Source organism: Leiobunum rupestre, chromosome 7 (genome assembly GCF_980474605.1).
Source record: "Leiobunum rupestre chromosome 7, qqLeiRupe1.1.hap1, whole genome shotgun sequence".
Lineage (NCBI taxonomy): Eukaryota > Metazoa > Arthropoda > Arachnida > Opiliones > Sclerosomatidae > Leiobunum > Leiobunum rupestre.
In genome coordinates, this window is record NC_143390.1 from 4,272,906 (window position 1) to 4,290,245 (window position 17,340).

At 40.0% G+C, this 17,340-nt stretch overlaps 2 protein-coding genes across 2 annotated transcripts; both read left to right on the top strand.

Moving 5' to 3' along the window:
- Positions 1 to 5,523: 5,523 nt before the first annotated feature.
- LOC149933936 (uncharacterized) lies at positions 5,524 to 7,905 on the top strand. Its single transcript, XM_090153369.1, has one exon. It carries the CDS (start codon positions 5,524 to 5,526, stop codon positions 7,903 to 7,905), a length of 2,382 nt encoding a protein of 793 aa, XP_090009495.1.
- Positions 7,906 to 8,289: 384 nt separating this feature from the next.
- Positions 8,290 to 10,161, top strand: LOC149933937 (uncharacterized). The gene has a single exon (XM_090153371.1). The coding sequence runs from the start codon at positions 8,290 to 8,292 to the stop codon at positions 10,159 to 10,161; it is 1,872 nt and encodes a 623-aa protein (XP_090009497.1).
- Positions 10,162 to 17,340: the final 7,179 nt, after the last annotated feature.

Sequence of the window (17,340 nt, forward strand, 5' to 3'; positions counted from 1 at the left end):
AATTACAAAATTGTTCAAAATGACCACCTTGGGCTTCGATACACGCATGCACCGTAGTTATTCGTGGATTACGGGTAACTTTTTTACCACGTGGAGCCATATCACTATGTTCCGAAACGCCCAAAAAACGGCTAAAATTGCCCATAGAATATTTAAAAAACTTTTTGCATATTATGAATCATTGTAAAATCAGATTTCACCCATAGAAATTTCTATTCTCTGCGACCCCTGGCGGCGAAACTAGCCCCCCTGGCGGAATATCGCAACAACACTTATCACAATCTGTAGTTTGCCATCGGGCTAGTCATTTTTAAAATTTTCAGAATTTTTCCACTGCCCAATTTGTTGCCGCCACCGTAAGAAAAGTGAAAAACCCCATTTTCGTCCATGTTGGTAGAGGTTTTTCTCAAAAACCCGCAGGTACCTTTTCAAAAGTTTAACGACGTCTCCTAGTACAATACCCCAACATTACGTTGTAATTACTTTCACGCGTTGATCTCCGCGCATTTTAAAGAAAAATTCGTTTAAAATTTAAAAAGAATATTTCTAAAATAGCCCAAAAACCGCCAAAGTTTTTGGCTAGCTTTGGCTGAAAACAAATTAGTTAGTTTTTTGAAACAAAATGTTTCATTCGTGTACCTGGCTTTATTCAGTTTTATTTTTCTATGTTACAATGTAAAGAGTAAGACTAACGCCTTTGTGATGTGTTGTTGCGATATTCCGCCAGGGGGGCTAGTTTCGCCGCCAGGGGTCGCAGATAATAGAAATTTCTGTGGGTGAAATCTGATTTTACACTGATTCATAATATGTAAAAAGTTTTTTTAAATATTCTATGGGGAATTTTAGCCGTTTTTTGGGCGTTTCGGAACATAGTGCATATTAGAGCACTAAGAAGAATGGTTTTAAATTCAAGAGTAGCCAAATTAGACAAGGCTTAGAAATATATTGTCGAATTGATAATACCTATAGGTGGGTTCACTGGTAACTGGGTAGTAAATCACAGGGGCAGGGCGATGTAAGAATTTGGTTTTTAATTTCAGAAGTTCTTGAGATGGCGCCACTAGTACGTTTTCGCTACAATTAAGGAACTATTTGCGCCATCTTTCGATTGAAAGAAGCTAAAAAAATCCGAGTTTTTGCTCACTCCTGTAAAGCAAACTCTGCGTCGAACGAACTGTAAACCGACCTATTCTCCAAAATATATTCAGTAATGAAAGTCTTTAATATATAACATATATTCAATTACGTACGTTAAAATCTGTATTATTAAATATTTGTGAAAGTAATAAAAATTTTAAAAGGACCAGCGAAAAAACAGACGAGATTAAAAATGCGTCTGCCTAAATAATTGATCGAATACTATTGGTGCTTCGACGTGATAGAAAATAAGTTGAGATAATATATGGAAAAACCTCCTATAAAACCATGAATATATTTAACAATTAATATACAACTGCATAAGATGGCGCTAGTACGATGTCGCTTTGAAAAGGGCGGAAGCTTATGAGCCAAGTGACGCGATTTACGTGTGTCTAAGCTCCAATCAGGAGAGACTAGGAAATGACGTTTTTTAAGTCCTCGATATGTCATAGCAGACGGTATTATTTGTTCAGGAATTAGCTTCGACGGGCTATAATCATGTTTCGGGATTTATGAAGTTTAACAGATGAATGTATTGCAAAAAGGTCGTATTGAAACATGTCAGAAGTCGCGGTAAGTGATATACAATTGTTCAGGCGCGTAGGAACGTTTTGATTTAAGGGGGGTACAGCTTGGATGCTAAATTTGGCGCCCCCTCATAAGCATCCTTTTTGCGCCCCTTCTAAAACAATTTGGCGCCCTTTTCATACCACTTTGGCGCCCCTTTCCAATTAAAGCATTTTCCAATAAAACCAATTTTAACAACCGCATGTGGCGTTTTCGATAATCTAGAAGTAAAAACAGTAGGCCCGGTAACCTTAGGCCTCGTCACTGCTCTTCAACCTCCAAAAAATAAACCAAAACGTGTCAAAAAGAAGAAAAGAGAGAGAATGGTTTCTTTGTCAAAGTATGATGAAATGTTTTCCATTGTTTTCAATTATGCAATTGAAATCTCGTTAAGTCAAATGGATCTTGGCGAGCAGATCATGCCGGTTTTAGTTTGGGCTTTGAAATTGGACAATAAATAAACATATTCTACATCGAAATCGGAGTTGAAAGCATTGTTGACCAATACACCAGAAGACAAATATATCAGTGAGACAGTAAAAAATAAAATCTTCAGAAAAGATTATGGACATAATTTTGGCTAAATCGTCTAATATAACAGTAAGTCTGGGCATGGTAATTTAGAACATTACTCAAATACTTTTCCTAATTCATTTAAACAGGAACCGCAGTTATCGGAATTTCTTAAGAAGTGAGCTAATGTTAATTTTTTGCTTCTCCATATTTTTGATAGATGTTTCAGGTTTGTAGAGGTGCCACCGTCAAAAGGTCAACCAGAAAATAAAATGGTAAACGACGGAGAATTATTTTATGTTGTTGGGACACTTCTGAGGTCATTGCAAAAAACACCAGAAGACAGAGCAATTGTCAAAAAAATTACGTGTGATAAAGAGGACCCAAACTCTGTTGAGTGTCCCATCAAGAACTGGACAGAAAAGCAAGACCGAGGAGCCCTCATTTATGCAAACCAAAATGCCTTTAATTTTTTTTCAAATAATTACGCAATAATTTCAAATTCATTTTCAAACAAAAATAAGCAGATATTAGAAAGAAGCGCTTCAGTTAAAAAACTAGTCAATCAAGATATTGGTACTCGTTCTCATTGGAATTCCATTTGTGATTCTAGTAACATTTCAAATGATCTGCAATCTAAATTTTTGGACAAAATTATTGCGAAATTTATTAACACAGTGGCGAATGGACATGTCAAACATAAAACGGACAATTTAAAGAAAGATCAGCGTTTGAAAAACACCAAAGCAAGATCTAAGAAAGCTTTAAGAAAACAGCTTTTAGAAATAAGCAACCATATGAAATAGACAAATGTACACTCATATTTTTAGAGTAATTAAGCAAAACCAAAGAAGTACAAATTTTCAAAAATAAAATTACTTTTATTTAAAACAATGATCTGGTCTCTATTGACAATTTCTTCCCAATGCTTTAATTTTGATGTTTCCTCTCTTTATCGCAACGAGTTTTGTACAAACTTGTTGGTACGTGGGATGCTGTCCAAATCCGCAAGCTTGTCAGTGCCGACTAAATTCATTTTCCAACGGATCTTGGTTAAAATTGGCTGTTAAAACAAATTTAGCCCCTTTGGCAAGTAGAAATGGGATAATTTCCACAATGGCTTTTGCTATAACACATTAAAAATTAATATATGAACCAGATTAGAGTTGTGTAAAGTTTAAAGGGCCATATTATCGTTTGAAACTACGACAACTGCAGATACGCCCAATCAATTTCTTGCATGTTTGGGAGACTCAAACTAAAATATGGCCCTTTAATGTACTCACTTGTTTGTTTGAGACCAGAAAGTGTCTCCTGACTTAAAGCATTTTCTTCCGCTCCTGATTCGTATACGGTTCCCCATTTAATTTTACTGGGCCATATTATCGTTTGAAACTACGACAACTGCAGATACGCCCAATCAATTTCTTGCATGTTTGGGAGACTCAAACTAAAATATGGCCCTTTAATGTACTCACTTGTTTGTTTGAGACCAGAAAGTGTCTCCTGACTTAAAGCATTTTCTTCCGCTCCTGATTCGTATACGGTTCCCCATTTAATTTTACTCTTTGCCTCACACGATCTTCCCAGTCTCTCAGATATCCCAAAAATTCTTCTTTCATCCACTTCAACCTCCTATCATTTGGGGTTTGGTAAGGGTTTACCCAAGTACTTCTTGTATGGTAACCTTCTTTTGGTTTTTTTACATTCATACAATCAAACCACCAGTTGAATGTACGTAAAAATTTTGTAGTTTCTGAAACTAACTCACCAAATTCTTCTTCAATTGCATTTGCAACTGAAGAACTAAGAACTTGGGTAGCCAGTTTGACTTTCATTTTGGCTTGAGACTGGGGATACACATGGTCATCTGTTAGTTTGTGTGCCTTTCGCAACGTTGACCTGCTCCGTTCCAACTCAAACAAATCGATGATGGTGGTCCAAATTAAATCCTGTCCATTTTTATACATTTGCCGGTAGAGACAACCATCTCGGCTATTTAAGAAGCAGTTCCGTGTAGTTTTTATGAGATGGAGTGGATCAAAAATATAATAAATTTAGCGTTCTTGATCCAATGCATGTACATTAATACAACGATAGCATTGCTCTTCGTCACCCATATGCTTTGTAAAAACTTTCCTATTAGTGGATGCCCCATCACCAATGACAGCTATCATTCGGAAGGCTTTCAACTCCAAAAGGGCAATACAACGCCAAATCAAGAAATGAAGCTCATCTGCTGAAAAGGCATTAATGGGAAAGTGGGCTAGTGCAAATTTTAAGTTAGTGGTTGCTCCTCTGACCATAAAACTAGTGCATGTGTTGCTACTGGTTTAACTTTTTCAAATAACTGTCTTTTTGCTATAGATCAGATCCTCTTTAATTTTAATTTCGTCGATTAGCAGCGAGAAGTATTTTTAGAAGTCTTCAAGGTAATTGTTGTTTGCTTCTTCGGCTAGTTTGATGAACACATGGTTGAAAACTAGGTTTTCGTCCTTCATAATCTGTATGGCGAAGCAAAGTTTTGTAATTGGCAAATGAAGGATGCCTGATGATTCTAGTGATTTATATAGGCCCGGTGACTTATGATACATGAAAAGGCACCACTGAATAACCAGTGGATGCCATCTCCATTGCTTTTTACTGATCATGTGACTCATTTTGAGCTGAGTCCCTAAGAAAAGCTTGGGAAAATCTAAATCTTCTTCATTCAACCCTTTCCCAAGTATATCCTCTAACCATTATTCACCTTTACGACTAACAGCCTCTCCAACCTCCAGGCTCCATGATCAATCGACTAATTTTTTTCCTCCTATTTAGTTTTCTATGTAGGTATTTTTCCTTACATTTACCTATTTTTAGTTCTTGAATGACTTGTGACTGACTTAATCTTTTGAAATATGCTTGTTTTTCTTTTCCCTCTTTCTCCGAAAAACCTCTCCGCGAAAGTAGCTTCTTAAGTTTATATATTTGCCACATCTTTTCATTTGGGAACTCGCATTTTTTTTTGTCTCGTTCGAAATACCGTGATTTGATGTCTCGCGACACGCTTTTTATTATATTTTTCAAATCTATTTTGTCGTTAGTCTTAAATAAATATTGTTTCGGAAAGGTTTAGTTTTTGTGTTCCCCAGTTTTTTGTCTTTCACTCATCCACATTTTCATAGCGTAATTATTATTATTCGCGGTTCTCAACACAACATAATGGTGCCGAAACCCGGGAAGACAGGAAGCTTTAGATCGGATACTTAGGCAAAGTAATAGGCGTGTTGAATCGAGTCAAGTAATTAAGCGGTCAGAAAAATGTCGAATTTAGAGCGTTTGAAGGTCAAACGGGATAAAATTAGAGACAAAGCGAAAGGTTACATAGCCGAATTGAATACGCAACTTGGGGAACCGAGACCGGAGGGGGATGCGCTAACACAGTTAAGAAACCAGCTGAAGGAGGTGGTTAAAACGTTAAAAACGTTGGACGACAAATTTGAGGACGAAGTGGAACTGGCAGATTTATCCAACGCGGTGGATGAAGCTTTCGAGTTTAATAGCCAGATTATCACAGCGATTACAAATGCGGAACTTCAGCTAAATAATGTTCAGAATTCTAAGGAACGTTCGTTACCACCATCGGATAGTGAATCTGGAGAAGATGGCGACTCCAGCGGACGGGAAGGACGGCACAGCAGCCGCGCACTAGGGCGTTCGGTACGGCGGGAAATTACAAGACCATCGGTCAAACTACCCAAGCTTACCATCAACAAATACGACGGATCAACATCCACCTGGCAAGACTTTTGGATGAGTTTCGAGTCCATACACGAGTCATCATTACGGACAACGGATAAGTTTAATTACTTGCATTCATTGTTAGAGGGAAAAGCGCCAAGAACAATAATGGGCTTACCTCGGACCAAAGAAAATTACAAGGCCGCTATAAAACTCCTGACGGACAGATATGGAGACGCTAACGCATTAGAGGACGAGCTCACAGAGAAGCTATTAAATTTGACTCCAGTAAGAAGAGCTACCGACATCGGGGCGCTTAGACAATTGTTTGACACAATTGAAGTTCAAATTAGGGGACTAGAATCTTTAGGCGTAATGACTCAGAGTTATGGCAGGTTTCTTTGCTCTATAATAACGAGAAGTATTCCCCAAGAAATAACGCTAGAATTTAATCGACAGCGTAAGGACAATTCGCCAATGAATGTAGACGAGTTGATAAAGTTTCTGGGCAGGGAAATCATGTGTAGAGAACGCACGGCTGTTCTTTATAAGCGCAACAATGACAAAGATAGAGAAAGGAAAAGAGATAAGGATAAGGAGTCGGTACGAAAATGGTCAAGTAGTGTGGAAAATCTACCATCGGCAGCCACCCTGTCGACCATCACTAAAACTAGAAAATTTTGCGTATTTTGTGGGCGAAATAATCACGTTTCTGAGGAATGCAAACGGTATGGGGTCTCAGAGAGACGTGTTCAGGTACGAAAGAAGGGTAAATGCTACATTTGCTTGGGAGGGAGCCACATGGCTAGGGAATGCGGGAAAAGGGACACACCTTGTAAGGGGTGCGGGGGCTTGCACCATATAGTTCTATGTGAGGGAGAAACTGTAAAAGATGAGGAAAATAAAAAAAACAGTCCTAAAGAAGTTGAGAAACCCAAGGAGGGGAAGGAAACTACGGTCACGACTTCGACCAATTTAGTCCAGGGGGACTACAAGTTCCGGGAAGCTAGAGGTGTAGTTTATTTACAAACTGCAGGCGTACTATTGTCCAAGGCAGACCAAAACGACACAGGGTCGGAAATACGGGCTAGGTGCCTACTTGACAATGGAAGTCAGAGAACTTACATAAGGAAAGATTTAGCTAAACCATTACGTTTACCCGTGACAGGGAAGGAAACGTTAACACTTCATAGTTTCGGGAATAAGGAAGGCCAACGAATTACCACAAATAGGGTAAAACCCACGGTTAAAAATTTTAGGGACCCGAGCAAATTAATTGAAATTGAAGCTTTAGTACGGCCAGAATTGTGCAGTGCCATAATATCGGTACCCGGGGAGGAAGCCGAATCTCTCTTTAGGAAAAGGGGGATGGAATTAGCGGATGGGAGTTTAGAAATTGGACTACAGAACGAGCGCATTGGGCTATTAATCGGGAACGATTACTATTGGAGAGTCGTTAGCGAGAAAAGAGTTGAAAGGCTAGGACCCGCTTTGGTAGCGGCAAAAACATTGTTTGGGTGGACCCTCCAAGGTCAGTCACATATCGCCACAAATATGGTAGTCAGTGAAAGCATTTCGATGCACGTCGCGACTGTTAAGGACAATTTAAGTAATCAAATTAAGACATTTTGGGATCTAGAGACCTTAGGGATAAAACCGGCGGAAACTCTCGTAGATTCAGGTAATGACGAAACGTTAGAACAATTTGAAAATGCAATTAAATGGGTAGGGGAAAGGTATCAGGTACCTCTTCTCTGGAGCTCAAATACCGAGATGCTCGAAGATAATTGGAAGGTTGCTAGAAGAAGAACCGAAAATCTTTACAAGAAATTTCGAGAAAATCCTAGTTTGCACAAAGAATATCACGCGGTAGTGCAGGAGCAAATAGACAACGGAGTACTCGAAAAGGTTCCAAAAAATGAGAAACCAAAAAAGCCTACATTTTACCTACCACATCGGTAAGTTAAACGGACGGATTGCGAAACTACTAGCCTAAGAGTGGTTTGTGACGGGTCATCACACGCGCAGGGAAAACAATCACTCAATAGTTGTCTTAAACAAGGACCAAATATGAATCGGAATATACTAGATCTTTTAATTAGCTTTCGTATTGACGAAGTGGCATTTACCGCAGACATCGAAAAGGCATTTATACAGATAGCGCTCGACCCGAAAGACCGCGACGCGGTACGGTTTTTATGGAACGCCGACTCGACCGAGAATACGTTTGACACCTATCGATTGACGCGAGTCCTCTTTGGGGCTACATGTAGTCCATTCCTTTTGAACGCCACTGTGGAACATCATTTGAAAACGGTCGAAACCGAGTACCCGCGTGCTGTGAAGATGATACGAGAACGGAAATACGTTGACGATTTACTAGGCGGGAGCCAAACAACGGAAGACGCGCTGAAACTGTCCAAAGACTCGAGAGAAGTCTTCAAACGCGCCAACATGAACCTTCGAAAGTTCCAGACGAATTCGCCGGAGCTTCGCCAAGCGTGGACGGAAAACAACATCCCTCAAGGAGGAGGCGGGACGAATTCGAAAGTTCTTGGTTTAACTTGGAATACAGATCAGGACACACTTTCCATCAACATTAAATCACTTTTAGATCAATTAGACCAACGGGAAAACACCAAACGCGGTGTGCTACAAATCGTGGCTATGATATATGATCCACTCGGACTGCTCGCGCCTTTTACGATTAACGGTAAACTTCTAATGAAAGAAATATGGAACGATAAGGATCGGATATGGGATGATCCACTACCGGAAGATTTGGCTTCCAAATTAGACAAGTGGTGCGAGGAGCTTCCGCGTATCACCGAAATAAACATACCCAGGTGCTATTTTCATCAACATTCGGATCAAGACAAGATTGTAGCGCAAGAACTCGTGTGTTTTTGCGACGCGAGTGAGAAAGCTTTCGCGACTGTTGTCTATTTGAGATACGAGTGCGAATCGGGAAAATTTGGAAGCACCCTAGTAGCGGCGAAAACTAGGGTCGCGCCACCGGTCAGCAAAGTGAAAAGGACGGTAAAATCAGACGGCGTGGTACCAGGAAATCAGGAAGAACCGACAATTAGTTTACCACGTCTGGAGCTTTTAGGCGCGCTATTAGGAGCCAGACTAACGAGCCAAATAAAGCATAACAATTTTTTGGATAGAATAAGCCGCGTAAGATACTTTACCGACTCAACTATCGCGCTGGGATGGATTAGGAAGAGCCATAAAGACTTCTTACCTTTCATTAGCAATCGGGTTAGCGAGATTCAGAAATTGACAGGGCCATCCGATTGGAACCACGTCAGCGGAGTCGATAATCCGGCTGATTTCCCAACAAGGGGTCTCAAAATCAAAACAGTGGCGCATTTAAAAAAATGGTGGGAAGGTCCTACGTGGCTAAAACAACCGGAAGAGAACTGGCCGAAATTTAAAGTAAATTCCGACGATCGCGAGAATGACCCAGAGCTTCGGAAGAAAATCGAACCGGAATTGAAGGAGATAACCGAAGGAACAGCATTCCAGGGAAGCTGCACTACGACTCCAGTTCCAGTATCGGTATTGGATTGGCAGAGGTATGGCAACTTTGAGAAATTAGTCAGAGTAGTCGGAAGGATCTCTAGACTGGCCAACAGAGCCAGAGGTAAAGAGACCAGAAAGCTGATGTCACCACTGACGGCGGAAGATTTACTAGCGGCGGAGACAACCATCGTTCGTTTAGTCCAGAGTGAAACATTCACGGAGGAAATTTTCAAGCTACACAAAGGAGAAAAGGTTGACAAGAAATCAATTATATCAGCGCTAGATCCCATCCTAGACACGGACGAGCTGATTCGCGTTGGCGGACGCCTTCAACAAGCGGACTTCTCGTACGCCGAGAAACATCCACTGATACTACCAGACAAGCATCGTTTTACGAACCTCGTCGTCGACTACCATCACAATCGGGTGATGCACGCGGGCATCAATGGTACTATAGCGGATCTTCGCGAGCGTTACTGGATTTTGCGGTCGCGCCAGAAGGTGAAATCGCGAATTAAACTCTGCATTATTTGCAAAAAATTCAAAAGTCAGCCGGGAAACGCGATTATGGCACCGTTACCCAGCGATCGAGTAACAAAATCTCCAGCTTTCAATACGACTGGTATTGATTTTTGCGGTCCAGTATACGTCAAGGGTGAAACGGGTCAAACTAAAGCATATATTGCTTAATTTTCATGCGCGGTGACCAGAGCACTTCATTTGGAAATGGTCACGGACCTATCGGCAGAAAAATTCATATATTCGCTTCGAAGATTTATGTCGTTTCGCGGAATTCCGGCAGTTATCTACAGCGATAACGCGTTAACCTTTAAGAGAGCTGAACAAGACCTCAAGGAGATCTTTGGAGCAATTAGAAGTAAGGCTGTGGAAGATTCCTTGGCGAGCTCCAGAATCAGATGGAAATACATCGTAGAAAAGGCGGCTTGGTGGGGAGGATTTTACGAACGAATGCTTCGCTCCATCAAGACCCACCTTAAGAAAACAATTGGGAAGGCGTATCTCACTTTGGAGCAGATGCAAACGGTGGTGGCTGAAATCGCAGCCACATTGAATTCTCGTCCTCTCACGTTTGAGTACGCGGATAAAGGCGAACCTATGCCTTTAACGCCAGGGCACTTCCTAACCCAAGGAAGACTGACAACTCTACCGTCAAAGATTTTCAGCGCAACGGAATGGGTCTCCAGCTCCAGGGAAGAACTGATCCAAAAATATAGACACCAGCAGACTTTGCTGGATCGGTTTTGGAATCGTTGGCACAAAGATTACCTTCTAGAGCTACGGCAGCTCACGAGCGAAAACCAGTGGAGAGCGGTACGCGTTTCAAAGTCGGGGATATCGCTTTAATTGCAGACAACGTTCCACGGTTGTTGTGGAAAACTGGAATAATTGTCGAGTTGGTTAAAGGACGTAGCGACGGAATTGTGCGTTCGTGTAACTTGAGATTGCCAAATCGGAATGTTATAAAACGGCCGATACAATTGGTCTACCCATTAGAAGTTGATAATAATGAAGATTAATAATGAACTATCAAGTTCATTCCGGGGGAGGGTGTTGAAAATTTAACTGTTTTGGCTCTACTTTTCAAACTTCACGCGGAACTCGCATTTTTTTTGTCTCGTTCGAAATACCGTGATTTGATGTCTCGCGACACGCTTTTTATTATATTTTTCAAATCTATTTTGTCGTTAGTCTTAAATAAATATTGTTTCGGAAAGGTTTAGTTTTTGTGTTCCCCAGTTTTTTGTCTTTCACTCATCCACATTTTCATAGCGTAATTATTATTATTCGCGGTTCTCAACACAACACAACCTCCAGGCTCCATGATCAATCGACTAATTTTTTTCCTCCTATTTAGTTTTCTATGTAGGTATTTTTCCTTACATTTACCTATTTTTAGTTCTTGAATGACTTAATCTTTTGAAATATGCTTGTTTTTCTTTTCCCTCTTTCTCCGAAAAACCTCTCCGCGAAAGTAGCTTCATAAGTTTATATATTTGCCACATCTTTTCATTTGGGAAAGTAGACTGCACGCATTATGGCGAATACCATTTGTAAACCAGCAAAATAGACTATTCGGAACCGGTATTTCACTAAATATAGATTTGTATACTTCTTCATGGGTACTTTCAGAGATGTGAAGGGAATAAATTTGTCAAATCTTCTTTGCATGTTAATTTGTTTCTTAAATTAGGGGGCAAGGTGTGTTCGTGGACAGTAGCATTAATATTCGTAAGGATAAGTCGAAGTCTGGGCTAATCGTTACTGAAATTGTAACCCCTCCAGTCTCAAAGTTTATTTTAATAATTCTCAAACCCTCATCGAATTCGGTAACAACCCATTCTTTGGGAAAAGAGTATGATGAAAACATTTGCACTTTTTTTATGAGAAGAAGTGAAAACCATAGCTTTCAAAGTTGTAGTTTCATTGGACCGTTTATCGCGTAATTTTCCAACATTTCCATCATCAACTTCATTGATATTTTCAGTACTTATATTTTCAATTTCCTCATCCCAGGGATTGGTCATTGGAGAAATATAATCATGGTCATGAAGAATACCGTCCTCCGATCGCTTTCTGAGAGTCGTAGGGGAAGTTGGGCTTAAATCTGAAGTATTAGGAAGGGTAACTGGACTTTTTGAATTGAGACTGGTATTATGCCTGGAGAATGTGGACCAAATGGTGTTTGAGGAGTTACAGCTAAGTCTGGAGTTTTGAGTAAAGACCTTCTTTTCCTGAGTATGAATAGTTTTCTTGGTGGTTTTGGTCGAGAGTGCACAGTAATTGAACTTTGGCTGGGTGTTGTGAGTAAGGAGTTTGGAGTGATTACATTAGAAGTGGAGCTACTGGAATGTACATTGATGTTGTTGACTTCGATGCTATTGAACTAGGCACACTTGACACTATAGATGAAAACTTTTTCATAGGAATAGATTCCATTGACAGATAATCTGTGGTTTTGAGGATAGAGGTACGAGTAGGCAATGTTGAGTTAGAAGCACATACTGTTCCCTTAAATAGCGAGACTGGATTAGTAGTCGTTGCTGAAGGAGTTGATATTGTTCTTAGTGAAGAAGACACTGGAGTCAGAGGAGTTGAATCTGTGTTCAATAGACTAGAGACTGCAGTAGACACTGTCATTGAAGGTGTAGGCACTCCTGTCAGAGAAGCTGAATCTGTGGTCTTTAGAATAGTGATCGGAGTTGACACTGTTGATTGAGAAGTACAAACTAATTCCCTAAGTATCGATACCGTTGTTAAAGGATTGGATACCGTTGTTTGTTAAGTAGACAGTTAATTAACGCTATTTACATTAAAATTAGGCCTAAATTTGGCTAACCAGTCGACCCATTGCTTTCATAACAAAGGTTAGCTTTTTAACTTTGGAAACGCTATAAAAGAAACACCTTTCATGTAGAGTTTGTAATAGTAGCGGCTATCACTACTACATTTTGGGAATGCGCAGTTCTTAACATGTTGTCAGAATTTATAGCCCGGTGTACCGGTGAGAAAAAGATTCACACCACCGGACGCCTATCATCAGAATGCCCTACGTCAGCGTCCACAAGCCCGGACAGGTGACAAAACCAGCATGGGTAGCAGAACCCTACTACTGATGGTCGCACCCTCGACGCAAGCCGCTCAACCCAGCAGAAGGTGCAGCAATGGGACGACCAGCCCGCCACTTCGCACACAGCAGTGGGATAGAGAACGGATGCTCTAGCAACTCCGGCCGACCTACGAAGGGAGAGAGCCAAGCCCATTGGAAAGAGTTATTAAAGGGGAATGGCGGGCACACGGCAGCCCGCATAACCCGGCACCGGAGATCCCGGCGGGGCTCCAAAAGGCCGGGAGATGGGTCCGCCGTGCCCTCATACGGAGGCCCGCAGCCCCACAGCAGGCTACCCAATCCGCCGAAGCGGCCAATTCGCCCAGCCCCTCTCCGTTAGCCCGGGCCGAAGCCCCGTATCCAGCCCACACCTGACCGAAGTCGGAGGTCGGAGATAGGACCATTTGGACGGAGCCACCGCCCTTAATAATAATATGAAAGTAAACTATAAAACTACAGCCAGGGCCCCCAGTGGTCCTATATTTTTAGCAAAATCCCCCAAAAGTCCTATAAAATCCTATAATTTTGATATTTTACCCATATAAAATCGCGCCATTTACGTCGTAAGTGAAATTGCTAGATTTAGCTATATAATAAATTCCTATACCAAGTCATCGAGTCTATACTTTTGTTATTATTAACATGGTTAGCTACAAGTATATTTTTGTGATAAAATGGTTAAATAGTTTATTTTTTAAGTGAAAATCTAAAGATTTATTTCTATAAAATTTGTTTTTAAATGCATAAAGTCCTATATTTTTAGAAAAATAATCCTATTTTTCCTATAAAAAAATTGAATATTTGAGTGGGGGCCCTGCTACAGCTGATAATGAAACCTCGGAACTATTTCAAGAAGGCGCTATTATAAAAAAATATTAAGTTTCCGATAGATGTCGTTACATTCACCGGAAAAAGCGCTCTAAAATAAATTTGTACTAGATGCTCGGCAACCCTGGTTCCGGTTCACAGCCTATTTCCGTTGTTCTTTTAGAGGATTCAGGGAGTCTTGTCCTAGATGAAATCTTATATTGGCCCATGCCTTGCTGTTTCTCTTCGTCTATCATCTTCGCCGTTCTTTTTTCGGCTGTATCGCTACCGCATTTCGAGCATTTTGTGGTCCAAAGCTCAGCCGCTGACATTGCATCGCGCTGAAAAGCTGCCTTCGCCGTTTGGACAATATATTGGTTGCGCTAACACACCGATTTTGTTAGGTGGGCCTTAAAGGCACACTGTCAAGGGCATTTTTTTAAAAAGTCGATGTTGAGCTTCCTTTTTTGAATCCAGTTGGCACCTCCGTCGCGATGCGACGCACTAGAACTAACTAAACATTTTCCTAAGCGGGATATTTGACTTGCAGTGTTAGCCTGTACAAATCTTTAAGATATACCTATTCTTGCTTTTCTTTGGGAAAAAGCGAATGAAGAAAATCCAACTCCTCAGTTTAATCCCCTCTGTTCACAAAGGTCGCTTGACAACAATATGGCTCCCTATCGCGCGGTAAAAAGGGTTCGCGTGTCTACTCTTCTATTCCCCCAAGCTCCGATTTTTGTCAAATATAAAGCGGAAAATACGTTTTAGGCCGTTCACAGATAAATGTAGGGGGGAGGAGAGCTTTTTTACACTGCGTGTTAAAACAGTAGCTGTATAAACATACAAAATTGAATTGAATTAATTAACTGTTAAATGCTCATAATAAGAGTAAGTGGTAAACCGTTAATGTATGAAATAAATAATATTTTAATAATTATTAATTAAAAATAATCTATGGATACTTGAATATAGTACGTAATGTTAGAACTTAGAAGTAACCGCGAAAATATAAAGAATGTTTTTTCGCACTCAATCTAGAAATATTAGTTTTTCGATGAATTCCAAAGCAGCACGTGCAAAGAAGGTGTACGCTTTTTACTCCCCGCGGAGAGGAAACTTTCCTACGTTAAGGTCGTGAATCAATCGACTTGATCCCATTCGAGGTCTATTTCGATACGGTGATAACTCCAGTCCAGTGGCTGTTAACGCTCTTCATTTACTTTTATTTAGCGTACTATCTTCAGATATATCTTGGTTAGTATCAAATATTTCACCACATTCTAGATAAAACTCGTCAACATTCTGGAAGCCAATCCCAACAGTATCATGTAGGGTACACTTTCCATCAATTGTGTCAACGAATGTGTTTCCGACTAGCTTCATACCCTTCGGAGTCACTCTTTTCTCTTCAAGAGATGAAAAAGTAAGTTCCGTCTCAATTTCTTCCATACAACTGTAGTTTACCGTGTGTAGACTACTTTTCTACTCCCACTCATGCTTTTAACTGCAAGACCAAGCTGTAGATGCTTTGATGGTTTAACGTGACCATTAGTTACAGCGTATATTAAGTCCTGCGAAATGGCCGAAATTCTACGCGCGTTTCTAGGTGTATTTCCACGTCTAAAATCAGGGCCATTTATAAGAAGCTTGATGAACTTCGTAAGAAGGTCTGGAATATGCGCTTCTCCTTGAAAAACGTCTTCTACACGTAGGTTCGATGGTAATGGTGTTTTATCACCTTTTAGAATTTCGTTACGTAGTTTAAATACAACGTCCTGAATTTTCATCGTAGTTTCAGGTTTTTCGTTGAAGGTCATTTTTAATGCTGACTCTAATTTCGTGTCACTTTTATAGAAAAAAATTCCCCTTCTTTGATTTCCCTGGACTCCTTTCTATATTTTGTCTCCGAAATGCTGAAATAATTTGGATTCAAGAGATTGCAGAGAACACTCTTCGGCAAAATCCAAGGGGTCACCCTTATAATTCTCGGAAACCAAAGTTGTATATTGGTTATTTAAATCTTTTACATGTGAACTTCTTCGTTTTAAATTACAGTTTCTTCAATATATTCGCACAAAGCATTAAAAGAAGCTTTGTGAGCGGATCTCAATAAATGCCAAGAAGATTGTGGAAGCTGCGTTTAATTCTGCCCTCTTTTGATAGGAAGATCTACACACTGCGTGGTAATGCGCTTGTTTCTCCATTAAGTTATTAGAGGCATTTCCTTGCCATTTAGTAGCACTGCGAATTTGTTAGGGTTTTCTTGGAAATGCACACTTTCACATTTAATTAATTTCAATTTTATACGATTGTGTTTCTTAACTTCTTGTTGGCAAAACAATATAATTTTTTTAGGTACATTCCTAGCGTAAGGGTTGTCGCTATTTTGAGGGAAGGTTCCTCCAAAATTTGTCGAGGGAAGGTTTTCAAAGTTGTCGGTACTTTGGGGAAATGTTTCTACAATATTCGTTGCGAGAAAGTTATCAGAGTTGTCGGTATTTTCAGGTAAGGTTTCTCCAACATTTATTAATGGAAGGTTGTTCGATTCCAGTATTGGGGTCTTCATTATCTTTATTTGTTGTTGTAAGATATGAGAGAGAAATAGAGGTGAAACGTCTTTAGCACACTTGGTGGAATCCATCAACGTCGTTGGGAATGTGTGGTAATTTTATTGACGCATACTTGGAGTTTTTCATTTGTTTTCTTTTTACTAAGAATTTTCTTGCAGTTTCGAGTGTTTAGGCCTAACGTTTGATCGATTAATGCTATAGCATATCAAAACGTTTTACAATTATATTTTAAAATATAACATAATATAACATAATAAGCAAATTGTGTCACAAATAAAACTCACGGTACAATGTTTTTAGCGAAAAAATTTTTAATTCCGCGCTTCCAAAAAAAATGAAGCTACTATTTTGCGTCCTATCGAGGGCTGAACATTTCCCCGATCGTAAAATGTAATATGTTGGCGATTGTAGATGAATTACTTAATGCACCAAATTAATATGTCATTATTCAAATTAAGCTATACTGAGTTACAGGTTAAGAAAGACAAAATATATGGTACAAGAAGACCAACTTTAATTTGTAGAAAGACCTTTTACTGAAACTCTTTTCGTTTAAAATTACTCTTTGCAAGCATTTTGAAACGCCGATTTTCTAATCAAAAACACAATTTAGAGTGCTTAAACCCAAATATTCGTAATCAGCGTCTTCTGGTAGAAACGACACGAGAGACCTTTTCCGTAAGTATCTTCACGCAAGTTCCGAGCTCTTCCGGGCACGGCGCGTTAAATTCAATTTATTGGGTGGCGTGTGACAAAATCAGTCTTATCCGCCGTTTTTTTGCCCCCATTTATGTCGTAAGACTGATATGTTTCTGAAAGAACAGGTTCAGAGCTATCGAATGGCGCTATTTTCAGCTTTGT

What these genes read in the sequence shown, in the direction of transcription:
- LOC149933936 (XM_090153369.1), top strand. Translation starts at nt 5,524, where the DNA reads ATGTCGAATTTAGAGCGTTTGAAGGTCAAACGGGATAAAATTAGAGAC.
- LOC149933937 (XM_090153371.1), top strand. Translation starts at nt 8,290, where the DNA reads ATGATACGAGAACGGAAATACGTTGACGATTTACTAGGCGGGAGCCAA.